This window comes from Aquarana catesbeiana, linkage group LG09 (assembly GCF_042186555.1).
Source record: "Aquarana catesbeiana isolate 2022-GZ linkage group LG09, ASM4218655v1, whole genome shotgun sequence".
Taxonomy (NCBI): Eukaryota; Metazoa; Chordata; class Amphibia; order Anura; family Ranidae; genus Aquarana; species Aquarana catesbeiana.
In genome coordinates, this window is record NC_133332.1 from 222,877,794 (window position 1) to 222,893,735 (window position 15,942).

Consider the following 15,942-nt stretch of genomic DNA (forward strand, 5'->3'; position numbering starts at 1 on the left):
CCTGATTTATACTCAGTCATACTCATTCATGCCCACCCATTCTCATGCATGCTGTCATCCCCACCCATCCTCATGCATGCTCAGTCATTCCAAGCCATAGTCAGGTCATTCATGCTCAGTCGTCCCCAGCCATCCCAATTCATACCACTACAGTGCCTCACAAAAGGTGTAATAGGGTAGTCAAATTAGATTTGAAATCTATGCCCCTAGAACACCTGATGGTGCTCCCTGCATGTTGGGCCTCTGTATGTGGTCAGGCTGTGGAAAAGTCTCACATGTGGTATCGCCATACTCAGGAGGTGTAGGAAAATCTATTTTGGTGCGTAATAGAAAGGGGGTTTAGGTGCTCAGTGGGTAAGTGGTTAAACCCTCAAAATGCCAACCCCACAATGCCACAATCATGTGCATTGCATGTGGTGCAAACCAATTTATTTGAATGGGTTGCATTGGTCAGTGGTAACGCCCGCCAAATGAGACCAGCCATAAAAAAAAAATTTCCACAGAGTCCGCAAAGCATCACAGCTGTGAGCGGCTGCATTTGTGTTTAGGCAGGCTCAACTGCCTGCTTTCATCACCAGTGAGCTCTTTTTACAATGCTGTCAGCAAGATCTCAGTGTTAACACTAACAGCACTGTAGAACTTGACTGGACCATACTATGGAGCCTTCCACTTTTATTCCTGCTGGGAACAAGATTTCGTAAAGCTAGTATAGGTTCGGGCACCTACAGTGGGGACGGAAAGTATTCAGACCCCCTTACATTTTTCACTCTTTGTTATATTGCAGCCATTTGCTAAAATCATTTAAGTTCATTTTTTTCCTCATTAATGTACACACAGCACCCCATATTGACAGAAAAACACAGAATTGTTGAGATTTTTGCAGATGTATTAAAAAAGAAAAACTGAAATATCACATGGTCCTAAGTATTCAGACCCTTTGCTCAGTATTTAGTAGAAGCACCCTTTTGATCTAATACAGCCATGAGTCTTTTTGGGAAAGATGCAACAAGTTTTTCACACCTGGATTTGGGGATCCTCTGCCATTCCTCCTTGCAGATCCTCTCCATTTCTGTCAGGTTGGATGGTAAACATTGGTGGACAGCCATTTTTCGGTCTCTCCAGAGATGCTCAATTGGGTTTAAGTCAGGGCTCTGGCTGGGCCATTCAAGAACAGTCATGGAGTTGTTGTGAAGCCACTCCTTCCTTATTTTAGCTGTGTGCTTAGGATCATTGTCTCGTTGGAAGGTAAACCTTCGGCCCAGTCTGAGGTCCTGAGCACTCTGGAGAAGGTTTTCGTTCAGGATATCCCTGTACTTGGCCACATTCATCTTTCCCTCGATTGCAACCAGTCGTCCTGTCCCTGCAGCTGAAAAACATCCCCCCAGCATGATGCTGCCACCACCATGCTTCACTGTTGGGACTGTATTGGACAGGTGATGAGCAGTGCCTGGTTTTCTCCACAGAAACAGGTCTCAGATCAAAGAATCTTATTTCTCACCATCTTGGAGTCCTTCAGGTGTTTTTAGCAAACTCCATGCAAGCTTTCATGTGTCCTGCACTGAGGAGAGGTTTCCGTCGGGCCACTCTGCCATAAAGCTCCGACTGGTAGAGGGCTGTAGTGATAGTTGACATTCTACAACTTTCATCCATCTCCCGACTGCATCTCTGGAGATCAGCCACAGTGATCTTTGGGTTCTTCTTTACCTCTCTCACCAAGGCTCTTCTCCCCCGATAGCTCAGTTTGGACGGATGGCCAGCTCTAAGGGTTCTGGTCATCCCAAATGTCTTCCATCTAAGGGTTATGGAGGCCACTGTGCTCTTAGGAACCTTAAGTGCAGCTGAACTTTTTTGTAACCTTGGCCAGATCTGTGCCTTGCCACAATTCTGTCTCTGAGCTCTTCAGGCAGTTCCTTTGACCTCATGATTCTCATTTGCTCTGACATGCACTGTGAGCTGTAAGGTCTTATATAGACAGGTGTGTGGCTTTCCTAATCAAGTCCAATCAGTATAATCAAACACAGCTGGGGTCAAATGAAGGTGTAGAACCATCTCAAGGATGATGAAAAGAAATGGACAGTACCTGAGTTAAATATACCGTGTCATATCGTATATATAGTGTCACAGCAAAGGGTCTGAATACTTAGGACCATGTGATATTTCAGTTTTTCTTTTTTAATAAATCTGAAAAAAAATGTCAACAATTCTGTGTTTTTCTGTCAATATGGGGTGCTGTGTGTACATTGAGAACAAAAATGAACTTAAACGATTTTAGCATATGGCTGCAATATAACAAAGAGTGAAAAATTTAAGGGGGTCTGAATACTTTCCGTCCCCACTGTATACTAGCAGTATTTACCGTAAAATAAGTACAACTTTTTTCAAATAAAATACATGATTGAATTATTTTCCCTGCCTCGTGTCCAGCTTTACATGAAGGGACAAAGATAACAGGCAATTAACAGTACACAGCAACAGTTTATTCAATTCTTCATAAGTTATACAGTGAGGAGTTACAGAGGTAATTGCACAGATCTCAGAACACTTTACATTGCAGATAACATCTGGTAACTGTACACCAGTGCATTTAACACAACAAACATCCACTAAAAATCACAGGCTTAGAGGCCACTGTGGAACTACTAATTCCAGCAAATACAGGCAGTTTTCAACAGCAGCTGCTAACCTCCCAGGGTTGCCTAACCAGCATTAAAACTAAAAAACACAAATAAATAGATTTCTTCACTTTATTTCTATATACACATTCTAGAGAATTTATACATCAAATTGCTGCCCTCTGATGGGCATCGTGGGGATTACAAAATGATTCTTGTGGACAGAGGAGTAGGCACGGACTGAGCCACATATGTGGTTAGATTTGCAGTTTAGACAGGACACAGATCAGCTGGCCGTATTTGGTAATTATTTTCATTCAGCCAGCGGGCCAGATTCCTTTATGCACACAAACAAGGTGGATGGAAGAATCAGCCGTTTGCTGAAACCTTGTATTCTGAAAGCAGCGCCCACCACTGATCAGTGGCTGCAGCTGCTAATCGATGGAAAATTTTGCAACAGAAGTCAATTGTTTAGTCGACTTATGTTGAACAGGGGAACATGTGGACTGATAAATTCAGCCAGTCCCACTTGAATTTTACTCCATGTATGGCCAGCTCAAGTCTACCCAAACTAATGCAGTTGGACTTTGTCACCAATTTCATCTCTCTCAGAAAGCTCTGGCAGCAGGTAATCTGCACTTGAACTCACAGCTCTGCCCCCTACCACGGCCACTAAGGACAGTCTCAGACTTCCAATTAGATATGATAATTGACATAGAAAGCACCACAATGAGAACCTACAGTTAAAAGTGGCACTCCTCTTATCCCCACAGTCATGTTACATGAACCTCAAAGAAATCAAGTGTTTTGTTTTTTTTGTAAAGAAGCCAATGCTTGGGCCTCCCGCTGGTAGCTGCTCACATGGTATTTGTTTGAAGGATTGACTTAGGCATACCTGGTATATCAGACACTGGCTGAACAATGGTCCTCCCTTGGTTCTGTAGGTGAAAGACTACAAATACACTTTAAAACGAGCAGGTAACACCAGGAATCTCATCAGGAAAGTCCTACTTTGAGTCCTTTCTGAAATAGAACAGGGCAGTGGGGCAATTTAGACTAATGCCCACTCAATCACAAGATCATTAGAAGACTGGCCGATCATAGTACTGTTTTATGTTTAAATTGTGCTTGCATAACAATCTGAATAATAAATTATATATATATATTTTTTTTTTTGCTTGGTCCGCGGGGGAAAATCGCTCCACTGATCTGCGCCGAGCAGACGGTTGACCGTTGACACAGTCCCGCTCTCATCTATGGGGAAATCTGTTGGAAATGGACTGCCCGTTTTCATCTGATCTGCCAGGCGGATGGAAAATAGGATCATTATCCTTCGGAATTTTGCGTCAGGATCAGAACGGATGGCGGCGGGTGTCTGCGGACATCCGCTGCTCCATAGGGGAAATTTGAGGGTCTGATCAGGTCTGCCTGAAAAAAAAAACGGACATGTGGACCTGATCAGACAGCCCATGTGAAAGGACCCTTATTTGCTGTACTGCTGTTTCCCAGGTCGAGTGTGTGAAGTCAAGACAGGACAGCTACTGTCAGACACAGGCAAAGTAAAGTCTATGTAAACCCTAAATCACTGTATTAAAAAAACAGTAGCTATTGTCCCCCCCCCCCCCCCTTTCAATAAAAACACTTGGTTTCACTTTTATCAGCCTTGTTGCATCAGCCTAGGTTTACAATGGCAGCTCCTCTGCCCATCTCCTCACCTCCCATTACTGCAGCAAGGGGAATACTGTAGCGTGATCCCTTTAAATCTCCAAGGGCTGCTGAACTCACATCCAAGACGGTGATGGATGCCCAGCATCAGTCTCAGGGCTTTTGGACACATGGGAGACACACAATACAAGTAAATAACATGCATAAAACATAAATAAATGCTCGATCATAAGGGAACATTTTTGTTCAGCAAATGGTCTGGACTGGAGACAGGGTCTTTCTAAGCTAGATAGATAAGAGAACACAAGTATAATTGCATTACGTAAGCCTGCACACTTACATTTTCAAACTCAAAATATTAATATAAGGGCTCTTGCATGGGCTCAGTCATGACTAGTCCTCTTTAATACCATTTTTTTTATTTTTTTTTGAGAGAGAGATTGGCCTTTTCCTGTCAGCAGACTTGCTAGCTAATTATTTATGATTAAAATGCAATCTACTAGTATACAAGTAATGAACCCTACCAGTGCCCAAGTGTAGTTACAGTAGTGAACTGACAAGCTGGATGCTAGTTTAGGCATTAGGATGGATTCCTTCACTCATTGAAATCAAATAAAAAAAACAAAAAAAAAAAAAAAAAAGTTTTAAAACAGAAGCATTACCTACCCAAGTTCTATTAAAGTAAAGAAAAGAAGGTCTGTTCACATTTCCTCATGAACTTATTGCCCGATTAGCTTTTTCAATTTACATTTCTGTGAAGTTTATGTACACAGAACATCCCATCAGCCCTTGCAGAAGACCACACACACACACAAAGCCCAAAAGAAGAAAAATAAAAAATTTCTGGAATGTAGGTGCAGTGGGGATGTAGAGAAGGATGGAAATCAAAATGACGCTCAGGTATGGCCAGATCGTTGGGCTTGTGGCCTGTGTAGGAACAGGAGGGTCACTCAGTCTGGGGTACAGCGATAGAAGGTCCTTTAGGATCGTCAAAGCGATCCATGGTCTTCAGACTCATAACCATGTGCAGCCCATAGGTCAGGATGAAGACAAAGAGCAGCGTGGTGACGAGCCCCATCCAGATGCCAGGAGAGAAGAAGCCAGCACAGTCGCTGGCGTAGGAAAACTTGAGGCCGGTGACATTGAAGCCCTGGATCTGATAAAATAAGACAAGAAGAGTGAAGATACCCCCTGCTGGCAAAACTGAGATACTGCAAACAACTATGCAATAATCTTGGTAGTTGAATATATTGACATGCTGTTTATTTATGACAATGTGTTTATGACAAAGAGGGTAAAAGTTTCCATTTAGGTCTCATTCACACAAGCCGTTACATCCAAGTAGAAGGCTGTGTGCATCCGCCCAAGAGGCGCAGGTGGTCCATGCAGCCAGCCTGTTAAAAGCAATAATAGGCTGAGGACTGCATTGATCTTCACGCACATCTGTGTGTACATCCATGCAGGACTGAGACAGGACTCTGAATGCATCAATTTAGCAAAGATGTACACAGAAAGATGTGAGTGAAGATCCATGCAAGGTCAGCCTGTCATTGAATTTTACCAGGCTGACTGAATGGACCGGTGCCTCCAGGGTAGATAAACGCAGTCCTCTACTCGATTGTATGGGTCTGTGCACCTGTGTGAATGATTCCTAAAAAAACAAAAAAAAAAAAAAACACCACACACTGTGTGAGCACATGAAGTGACTCTAGCTTGGCTTACCTGGAATTCGGTGATGTGGAGATTCCACTTTGTTCCGGGAGAGTCTCGGCTGCTGTTATTGATCAGGATTGGACCAAATGCGGAAAGACTGCTGACATACTGGCAGTGGAAGGAATAGATGCTGGGCATGCTTGCTTGGGGAGCGAGGAATGTAGCATTGTGAGTCTGGTTAAATACCTCTATGCGGTTCAAAGTGGTCCAATTGCGTCCTGACACGCTGTACCGGCGGTTGCTCAGATGGAATCTGTATCAAAATTGTGGGGGGGGGGGGGGGGGACAGTAAAAGTTTCAATAAGACAGAATCATTTGTCACCCATATGATTTCAACATTTTACACATTTTTTTAAAACCTGTCTACGAGCCCTCACAGTGCACAGGTCCACGAGAAGCAGACTTTTTTTTTTTTGGCATTTATGTAACACTGCTGTGTCAGGGGATCACTGTTAAATGACTCTAGAGCCAGACCCCTGTGAACATAGACTTGAGAAAACAGATCTACTCTAGTAAACCCAAAGTTTGAAGAGTACATATATTAAAACCATGCTGGAGCCTCAAGCAAGCGAGCAGGCAATGAGACATATAAACTCTGTGAACCCCTTTACCCTACGGGTTGGGTAATCCAGACAGATATCCAAGTCAAATCTCAGCATGCTCCTGTGGTTCACCTAGGAACTCAAGATTACTTCTTGGACCCTATATCCACTCTGTGGTCGTCTATTGAGCTGTCCAGATTTTATCTGTATGGGTATCAAATAATTACAGATTGATGCATATACTCCTAAAGAAGCTGTGTAACAAATTTGGCGAAACATGTCGACTGGAAGCATCAATTGTTGTATATGTGTTTGTTAAAATCCATTTATTTTACTAAATTAATTTAACAAAATGTACAATATTCAAATATATGTTAACATATTTTGTGCTTACTTGCACCTTTAAAGTCCCCCCAAATGCTCTATATTTTCTCTACATATATTGAAAAGAAAAAAAAAAAAGTTACATTCCTTCAAGCCTGTATAGTATAACAGTTTATGTTTGACACTGCAATCCAATAAAAATAAAAAAAACCCTGTTGATCCGGTGAGTGATGGTGCACCACAATAGACTTAGTATCACACCTTCCTTTTTTCCCCCCCAATGCATACCAATCTCTGACGATCAACTAGCGTGGCAATGAGTGACAAAACTGTGTGCGATGTCAGCAAGCTCAAACCAACTGGCTTGAAGGGGATGCTTCCCCTAGACACATCAGCTTGCCCACATCGCCTACAGTTTGGTCACTCATTGCCAGGCTGGTTGATCAGAGATTATGGTTATGCATGCTGCTTTTGTCCTTTGTGAGTATTCAATTGACTATTTGGTTTTATCTTTATAATAAAACTTGGATAATGCACTAGGCATTCACACCCTGTGTGTTCTTTTGTAGTATATGGTTGGATGCCCCTGTCTGAGGAGGGCTGCACTGCTGAAGTACTGCAGAAGAAATATAGACCACATACATAGTCCTGATCCGGTGACCAGCTTTTTTTTGTTTTACACATAGGTTGTAATGTGTGAGTGTCATGCTTTCCGACAGAAGTTTCTGTCCCGGTAACTGACTGGCAACCATGCCTTCTTTGGTCCACAAAGGCATTTCACACAGAATTGTAGACTATGGGGCACACCGAACATTTAGGTCTTTGCACTGCGGTAATATACAGTGGATATAAAAAGTCTACACACACACCTCTGTTAAAAATGTGAGTTTTCTGTGATGTAAAAAAAAAAAAAAAAAAAAAAAAAGAAATTCTATATATATATATATATATATATATATATATATATATATATATATATATATATATATATATATATATATATATATATATATATATATATATATATATATATATGACAAAGATAAATCATTTCAGAACTTTTTCCACCTTTAATGTGACCTATAAAAACTGTACTAGCACAATGTGACATTCATTTGCATGGAGAATTTTTTATTATGTTTTTTGCTGTTTACTACACTTTAAAGTAATGCTGTGCTCCCTGAGAAGGTTCTAACCCCTTTGAGTGAAAAAAGTGAAAAAACTTAAAGCGATATTAAACCCAAACTCAAAAAAGTAATATATGGCAGCTTACCAATCATTAGATATTGTGTCTGCTTTGACTTTTTTTTTTTTTTTTTTTTTTTTTTTTTAATTCATTCATTCATTCATTCAGATTTCACCTGATGGTCAGTAACACACCTCCTGTATTAGGCTGGGTTCACACTTGTGAAATCAGACATCACATGTGATTCGCACCGCATTGCTCAGTAGCTCACATGTGATGTTTGTGTGATGCAAATTCGCCTTCGCACCAAAATGGTGCAGGACCTTTTTTTGGTCTGCACTGGAATCAGATGGCATGGATGTCCACACCTATGCCATCCGCTTCCTGCACCATTTCAGTTTGCATGGTGATCCGATATGGGGGGGTGTCAATGGTAAATAGTTTGTCTCATCCCTGTAACTGCTACATCTGCAGGACAGCTTGCTCTTTTAAAAAACAGACTTACTGGGCAGATCATCAGGTGAAAATAAGGAAATTAAAGCCTAAAAAATGAAAAAACAAATTCAGCTATCACATCTAAGAATTGTCAAGCTGTAATATAATAAATGTTTGCTTTTGTGTTTAATACCGCTTTAAGAAAACCTCTATAGCACCCCTAGGAGGTGCAAACCTCCCACATATTACATTGCTCCCTCAAAATCAAGTGCAGTCCGCTTTGGAAGTCAGGAAAGCATGGGTCACCATTTAAATTTGGGACATATGTTGAGATTTACATTATGCTTTGCACGTTTGAGGGTTCTAGGGCACTCTGCAAGATATCTAAATCCATCTCTATACACACACACACACACAAAAATAAAGTGTTTTATTTATTTTTATATATATTATAAATCTATATTGGTGCAGCAGTATTTGCTCATTAGAGATACAAATTCTGCCTCCTGCTTTTTAGCGCAGCCAAGTACATGTAAGTTACGATTCGTTTTCAGTGCAAGTTGAACAGTTTCCTCTAAGACTACGTTTCCACTAGTGCGACTTATAATGTGACTTGGGACTGCAAAGTCACATGACAAGTTGTACCACGATTTGCAATGAGTACCGTTTATGTCTGTGCGACTTCAAGTCACAGCAACTTCAAAGTAGTCCCTGCACTACTTTGGTCCGACTTTGATGCGACTTGAGGTCCATAGAACTCAAGAATACACTGGCATCAAAATCGCAGCAAAATTATGCTACTTTTAGGTTTTAATAGTGAAAACCTAAGCTAATAGTCTGAAAGCAATGTGTTCTGTATGGTTTATCTTGCAATTGCTTTCATTTTGACAGCTGTTCAGTGAGATCTAAAACCTATATAGGAAATGCTTTGATGTAAAATATGGGACAACAAGCAGGGAAAACATAAACATCCATTGAATATTACTTTTTAGGTAAACATCAAAACAGCACAAAACGCACACTGAAAACAGCATGGCTCTCTTTAATTACAGCAACCCTGCTAATACTTACATAATTTTCGATCCATTTTCATAATTGAGGACTAGCCTGCAACAGGCAAAATAAAGAATATGTTAATAAGTATTTTTATATGAGAGAGCATGAGTCAATGTAAAAAGTGTGACAAAAAAAAAAAAAAAAAAACAAAAAAAAAACAAATCATATTCACTAAGATTGGATATACGCTCATTACGATTTTTTTAACCAAAATTATGTAGAAGTATACATATCGACCTAAACTGAGGAAAAAAAATGTTTTATATATTTTTGGGGGATATTTATTATAGCAAAAAGTAAAAATTAGTGTTTTTTTCAAAATTGTCTCTTTTTTCGTTTATAGCGCAAAAAATAAAAACCACCAAAAGAAAGCTCTATTTGTGGGGAAAAATGTCAATTTTATTTGGGTACAGCATAGCACAACCGTGCAATTGTCAGTTAAAGTGACGCAGTGCCGAATTGCAAAAAAATGGCCCTGTCATTCAGTAGCCAAATCTTCCAGGGCTGAAGTGGTTAAAGTAGTGAGCTTGTGTGTTTGACTTTCACAATAGTTTGACTTGATTTCTACCATGTTCTATCACGCATGGCATTTACAGTATAATTACACCTCTACAACTACATGCAATTCGAGCATAAAGTATCAACCATTTGCTGACTGCCCTTTGGCACTTTTACTGCTACAGGGCAGCAGCTGTGCACAGGATCAGGTATATATGTGATCCACCACTAGCAGGGGGCATGCGTGCCCCCGGCGAGCATCTTCTGCTGCGATAATTCACAGAAGAAGCCAATTTGCGGGTGAAGGTCACAAGGTCCTCTGGCACCCATCAATCGTCGGCAATACACAGAGAAAGGAGATGAACCTATGTAAACAAAACTCATCTCAGTTCTGATAGGGGGAAGGGAGGATGCTGTGTGTCTGCAATGTAGGTACTAGAATAGATCTCTTCCCCTAATTAAAGCAGCACACAGTGTACACAAAAACACTGGCTAGGCACACAGTTAACCCTCTGATCGCTCTAGATGTTTAACCCCTTCCCATCCAGTGTCATTAGTACAGTCACAGTGCATAATTTTAGCACTAATCTCTGTATTAGTGTCACTGGTTCCCGAAAAGTGTCAGTTAGTGTCTGACAGTCCGCCGCAATATGGCAGGCCCGCTAAGAAATTTGCCGATCGCAGCCATTACTAGTATAAATAAAAATTCCATAAATATATCCCATAGTTTGTAGATGCTATAACGTTGCATAAAATCAAATCAATATTTGCTTATTGGGATTTTTTTTTTTTTTTTTTTTAAACCAAAACATGTAGCAGAATACATATTGGCCTAAATTTATGAAATTTGATCTATAAAATTTTATTGGATGTGCTTTATAGCAGAAATTATTATTTTTTTCAAAAATGGACGATTTTTTGTTTATAGTGCAAAAAATAAAAAACCACAGTGCTAATCAAATACCACCAAAAGAAAGCTCTATTTGTGGGAAAAAAGGGCATAAATTTTGTGGGTACAGTGTCGCTCAACCATGCAATTGTCAGTTAAAGTGGTTCTAAAATCAGAAGGTGTTTTTTTATCTTTATGCATTAGAGAAGTCCAGCATGAGCTTTTTAGGCTGGGCTTCTCCCCTGGGTCACAGGAGTGCAATGTAGTAAAAGGGTTATTCCCGCGCTAACAGGTAAAAAATCTAATAAAAGTACTACGGGGAAGCTGCATACACCGAAAACAGGTGCAAACCAAACCTTAAAGGATCATAAAAATATTCAGTGGTGTTGCGCTAATCCTGGACACCCTTATTAGGAGCCTTAGGGTGATAGTAAGTGACTATAAAGTAATAAAACAGCAAAGAAGTGTTGGCAATAGCCATACAAAATCACACTCATAAATAAACAATGGCAGTGCTAAAGACAAATAAATGTGAAAATAAATAAACTACAAATTCACTCATCATAAATAGTGCCATAAATCATTAGTCCATAACTGTAATCATGTGCAAAAAAATAAAAGTGTAAACAATCATCACATCATAGCACAGAGTCTGTGTAACTCAAATTAAGTGGCACAGGGAATAGCTCTGATGAAGTCACGTGGTGTGACGTCACGCGTAAGGATGGGACAGGCTTTACATGCTGTGATAGTATTACGATCCCGCCGCTCGTCGGAGATAGGAACAAGATTGTTTGTTTTTATGTGAGTACCTTTGTTTTACCTAATAAAGCTACTGGTTTAAATAGTATTACACTATTGGGGCTCCCCGTGTTTTTTATTCCCCTGCATTATCGAGGGAACCACCCCCCTGAAACTAGGACCGCGAGGATAGGTCTCTGCATCCTAGGAGGACCCCCCATAAGATTCTTGGTCATATGTACTTGCTCCACTACTTCAAGGAGGACCCCTGTAAAGATCTTGGTTAGATGTGCTTGCCCTATTACCTTAAGGTAAGGGGCCATCTTTTACATGAGTGGTCTTACACGAAGTTGAGCACCGTGTGATTTACGTCAAGCACCACGGAGCGACTGTTGCATGCCAGGACGCTACCACTATTATTTATAAAGAACTTTTTTTGTCACATCTGGTGCATGCTCAATTATCCAAGTCACATTTTTTATTATCATTGCCTGCTATAGTTCCGGATTATCCCTGAACTTTGCACTGGTTTACATTTATTTATTGTTGTATTCTCTTCATCTTGCACCTTGTCACTTTATGTGCTATTCCCTGTGCCACTTAATTTGAGTTACACAGACTCTGTGCTATGATGTGATGATTGTTTACACTTTTATTTTTTTGCACATGATTACAGTTATGGACTAATGATTTATGGCACTATTTATGATGAGTGAATTTGTAGTTTATTTATTTTCACATTTATTTGTCTTTAGCACTGCCATTGTTTATTTATGAGTGTGATTTTGTATGGCTATTGCCAACACTTCTTTGCTGTTTTATTACTTTACAGTCACTTACTATCACCCTAAGGCTCCTAATAAGGGTGTCCAGGATTAGCGCAACACCACTGAATATTTTTAGGAGTGCAATGTGTTATGCACTCCTGTGACCCGTTTTCAGCAGAGAGCGGTCTGAAGTCTGCTTTCCGCTGACGTCACCGACATCAGTCGAGGCAGCGCGTCATCCCGACTTCCAAGTATGGCTCCGCCAGCTGCCTTGACCGATGGCAGTCTCAGCGAGCCGCTGAGACGGCCTCTCCCCGTCCCTCCACAGCGCAGCGCTCCAGTGAGCGTGAAGAAGCAGAGAGGAGAGATGCTGACTCACAGTCGGCAGCTTTCCTCTCGGGGATCTGTGAGAACCGAACCATCTGAGATGTTCAGCAGCTCGGTTCTCAGTGCAGAAAACGGCAGGGGGACAGCTGCAGCATCGGTCTGATGCGCCATCCACGGAGGCAAGTATGAATCAAAATTAAAAAAAAAAAAAAAAAAAAAAAAACCCACCATACTTCTCTTTAACCACTTGCCAACCACGCTATGTAAGTGGTAGTCAAGAAAATAGGGTTTTTATAACAGCTTACCTGTAAAATCCTTTTCTTTGAAGTACATCACAGGACACAGAGCCATAGCAGTTACTATGTAGGTTATAGGCCGCCTTCAGGTGATGGACACTGGCACGCCCTAAGACAAAAAGTGCACTCCCTATATAACCCCTCCCACTGGTGGGAGTAACTCAGTTTTGTAGCAAAGCAATACACGTGTATACCAAAGAAGGAAGGGACCTCTGTGTCCTGTGATGTACTTCAAAAGAAAAGGATTTTACAGGTAAGCGGTTATAAAAATCCTATTTTCTTATCGTACATCACAGGACACAGAGCCATAGTAGCTACCATGTGGGATGTCCAATAGCAATGCCAACTGAAGGGAGACACAACAAAAGTAGGGCACCAAGAGACTAGAGGACTTATACTGCAGTCTGCAGTACACTACGCCCAAAGGCGATATCCTCATGACCTTTTACATCTACTTCATAGAATCTGGTAAATGTATGGACTGAAGACCAAGTTGCGACCTTGCAGATATGAGCCATGGAGGCTTGGTGATGCACTGCCCAAGAAGCACTAACAGCCCTGGTGGAGTGTGCTTTAATATGAAAAGCAGGAATTTTCCTTTTTAAACCATAAGCTTGAACAATCACTTGACGAATCCATTTAGAAACAGTAGATTTCAATGCTGCCTGTCCTCTTTTAGGACCATCTGGCAATACAAACAAAAACATCTGTTATACGAATCTGAGCAGTCATTTTCAAACAGACCTTGACCGCTCTCACCACATCAAGAGAACGTAGTGAAACTTTTCTTCCACAGAATCCTGGTTTAAATGAAAACCTGGCACTACCTTAGGTAGAAAATTAGGATGAGGACGCAATACAACCTTATCCTTATGAATAATCAAATACGGCTCTTTACAAGAAAGAGCAGCCAACTCTGATACTCTTCATGCAGAAGATATGGCAACCAAGAAAATTATTTTCCTTATCAAGAGGACCAAGAGAATATCTCAAATTGGCTCAAAAGGCTGTTTTTGTAAAGCCGACAGGACTAAATTTAAGTCCCAAGGGTTCAGGGGTGACTTAACTGTGGGATTAATCCGCGTTACCCCCTGAATAAAGTTACGAACCAGAGAGTGTGAAGCAAGTGGTCGTTGAAACAATACCCATACGGCTGACACCTGGCCCTTGATGGTACTCAAGGCCAGCTTCATTTCTAATCCCATCTGTAGGAATTCAAGCATCCTACCTATGACATACTTTCTGGGGTGCCAACCCCTGGATTCACACCAGGAGACATATGCCTTCCAGACTCTATAGTATATGACTCTGGAGGCCGGTTTCCTAGCATTAATCAAAGTAGAAACTACTGAAGCTGGCAGCCCACGGTCTTTTAGAATGTGGGTCTCAATCGCCAAACCATTAAATTTAGCGTTTGTAAGGTAGGAGGGAATACTGGACCTTGCGAGAGAAGGTCTGGCCACAGTGGTAGGGTCCAAGGGTCCCCTACCGCCATCTTTATGATCTCGGTAAAGCAAGATCTCCTGGACCACCAGAATCACCTCCTTCCCTTCCTGCTTGATCCTGCGAACAAGACGCGGAAGAAGCAGAACAGGAGGGAACGCATAGATCAGTGAAAACTGATCCCACAGAAAGACCAGGGCATCTGTTCCGTATGCCATTGGATCCCTTGTTCTTGACACACAGTTGTCGATCTTGTTGTTGAACCTGGACGCAAACAGATCCACGTCCGGAACTCCCCATTTCTGACATATTGAGAGAAATAAGTCGGGATGAAGGGACCATTCTTCCGGGAACAATTGCTGGTGACTTAAGTAGTCCACCTGCCAATTCTCTATCCCTGGAATGAAGATTGCTGATGGGCAGAAAACAACATCCTTGCCTAAGAATGAATATGATTCAACTCTTTCTGGGCTGCACGACTCCTCGTGCCCCCTTGGTGATTGATATAGGCCACCGCTGTGGCATTGTCGGATTGGATTCTGACAGGACAATTCCGTAGTCTGGACGTCCAGGCGCACTGCCCGAATCTCTAGAATATTGATGGGCAAGGTCATCTCCTATTTGGACCATTTCTCTTGGACAGATGCTTCTTCCAGGACTGCTCCCCAGCCCAGAAGGCTGGCATCTGTTACCACCTTACAGGTAACCGGTAGAAAGGATTTTCCTTTTTGAAGATTCTTGGATATCAACCACCAATTGAGGCTCTGATGCACATTGGGGGATAAACACATTGGAAAGTCCAGAGCTTGGACTTTCTTGTTCCAAGTTGACAGGATACCGTTTTGTAGCAGTCTTGAGTGAAACTGCACATAAGGACCGGCCTCGAAAGAAGCCACCATCTTTCCCAACAATTTCATGCAAAGTTGAACAGAAGGATTCTTCTTTGCCTTGACCAACTGAATCAGTTCCTTTATGGAACCGATCCTTTCCTGAGGCAAGAACACCCTCTTCTGAGCTGTGAGAATCCAACCTAGGTAACTGACTGCTGTGACCAAAGTTTGGTTTAGGCGGGCTACCGATTGATCTAACAAGAGTAGATCGTCTAAGTAGGCTAGTATTGTTATACCTTGAGCCCTTAGCCTGGCTAAAGGAGGAGCCAGGACCTTTGTAAACACTCAAGGTGCAGTAGATAGACCGAAAGGCAGAGCTACAAACTGGAAATGAAGATCTTCTACCTCGAAGAGTAGAAATGTCTGGTGAGTGGGGAAAACTGGAACATGGAGATAAGCATCTTTTATGTCAATTGACGCCAGAAGTTCTCCCCCTTGTAGGATGGGGACTACTGATCGGATTGACTCCATGCAAAAAGAACGGATATTCAAAAACCAGTTTAGATCTTTGAGACCTAAAATGGGTCTGACATCCCCGCTTAGTTTTGGAACCGTGAA

At 41.5% G+C, this 15,942-nt stretch overlaps 1 protein-coding gene across 1 annotated transcript in view; it reads right to left on the reverse strand.

The window, feature by feature from the left end:
• Positions 1–2,455: 2,455 nt before the first annotated feature.
• Positions 2,456–15,942, reverse strand: part of ATP6AP1 (ATPase H+ transporting accessory protein 1) — a 40,958-nt gene continuing 27,471 nt past the window's right edge. Inside the window, exons 8-10 of the mRNA XM_073599805.1 lie at positions 9,549–9,584; positions 6,000–6,243; positions 2,456–5,433 (exon numbers count right to left, since the gene is read on the reverse strand). Of these exons, the coding sequence (XP_073455906.1) occupies positions 5,224–5,433; positions 6,000–6,243; positions 9,549–9,584 (490 nt within the window). The 3' untranslated portion in view covers positions 2,456–5,223. The remainder of the gene's footprint in view (positions 5,434–5,999; positions 6,244–9,548; positions 9,585–15,942) is intronic.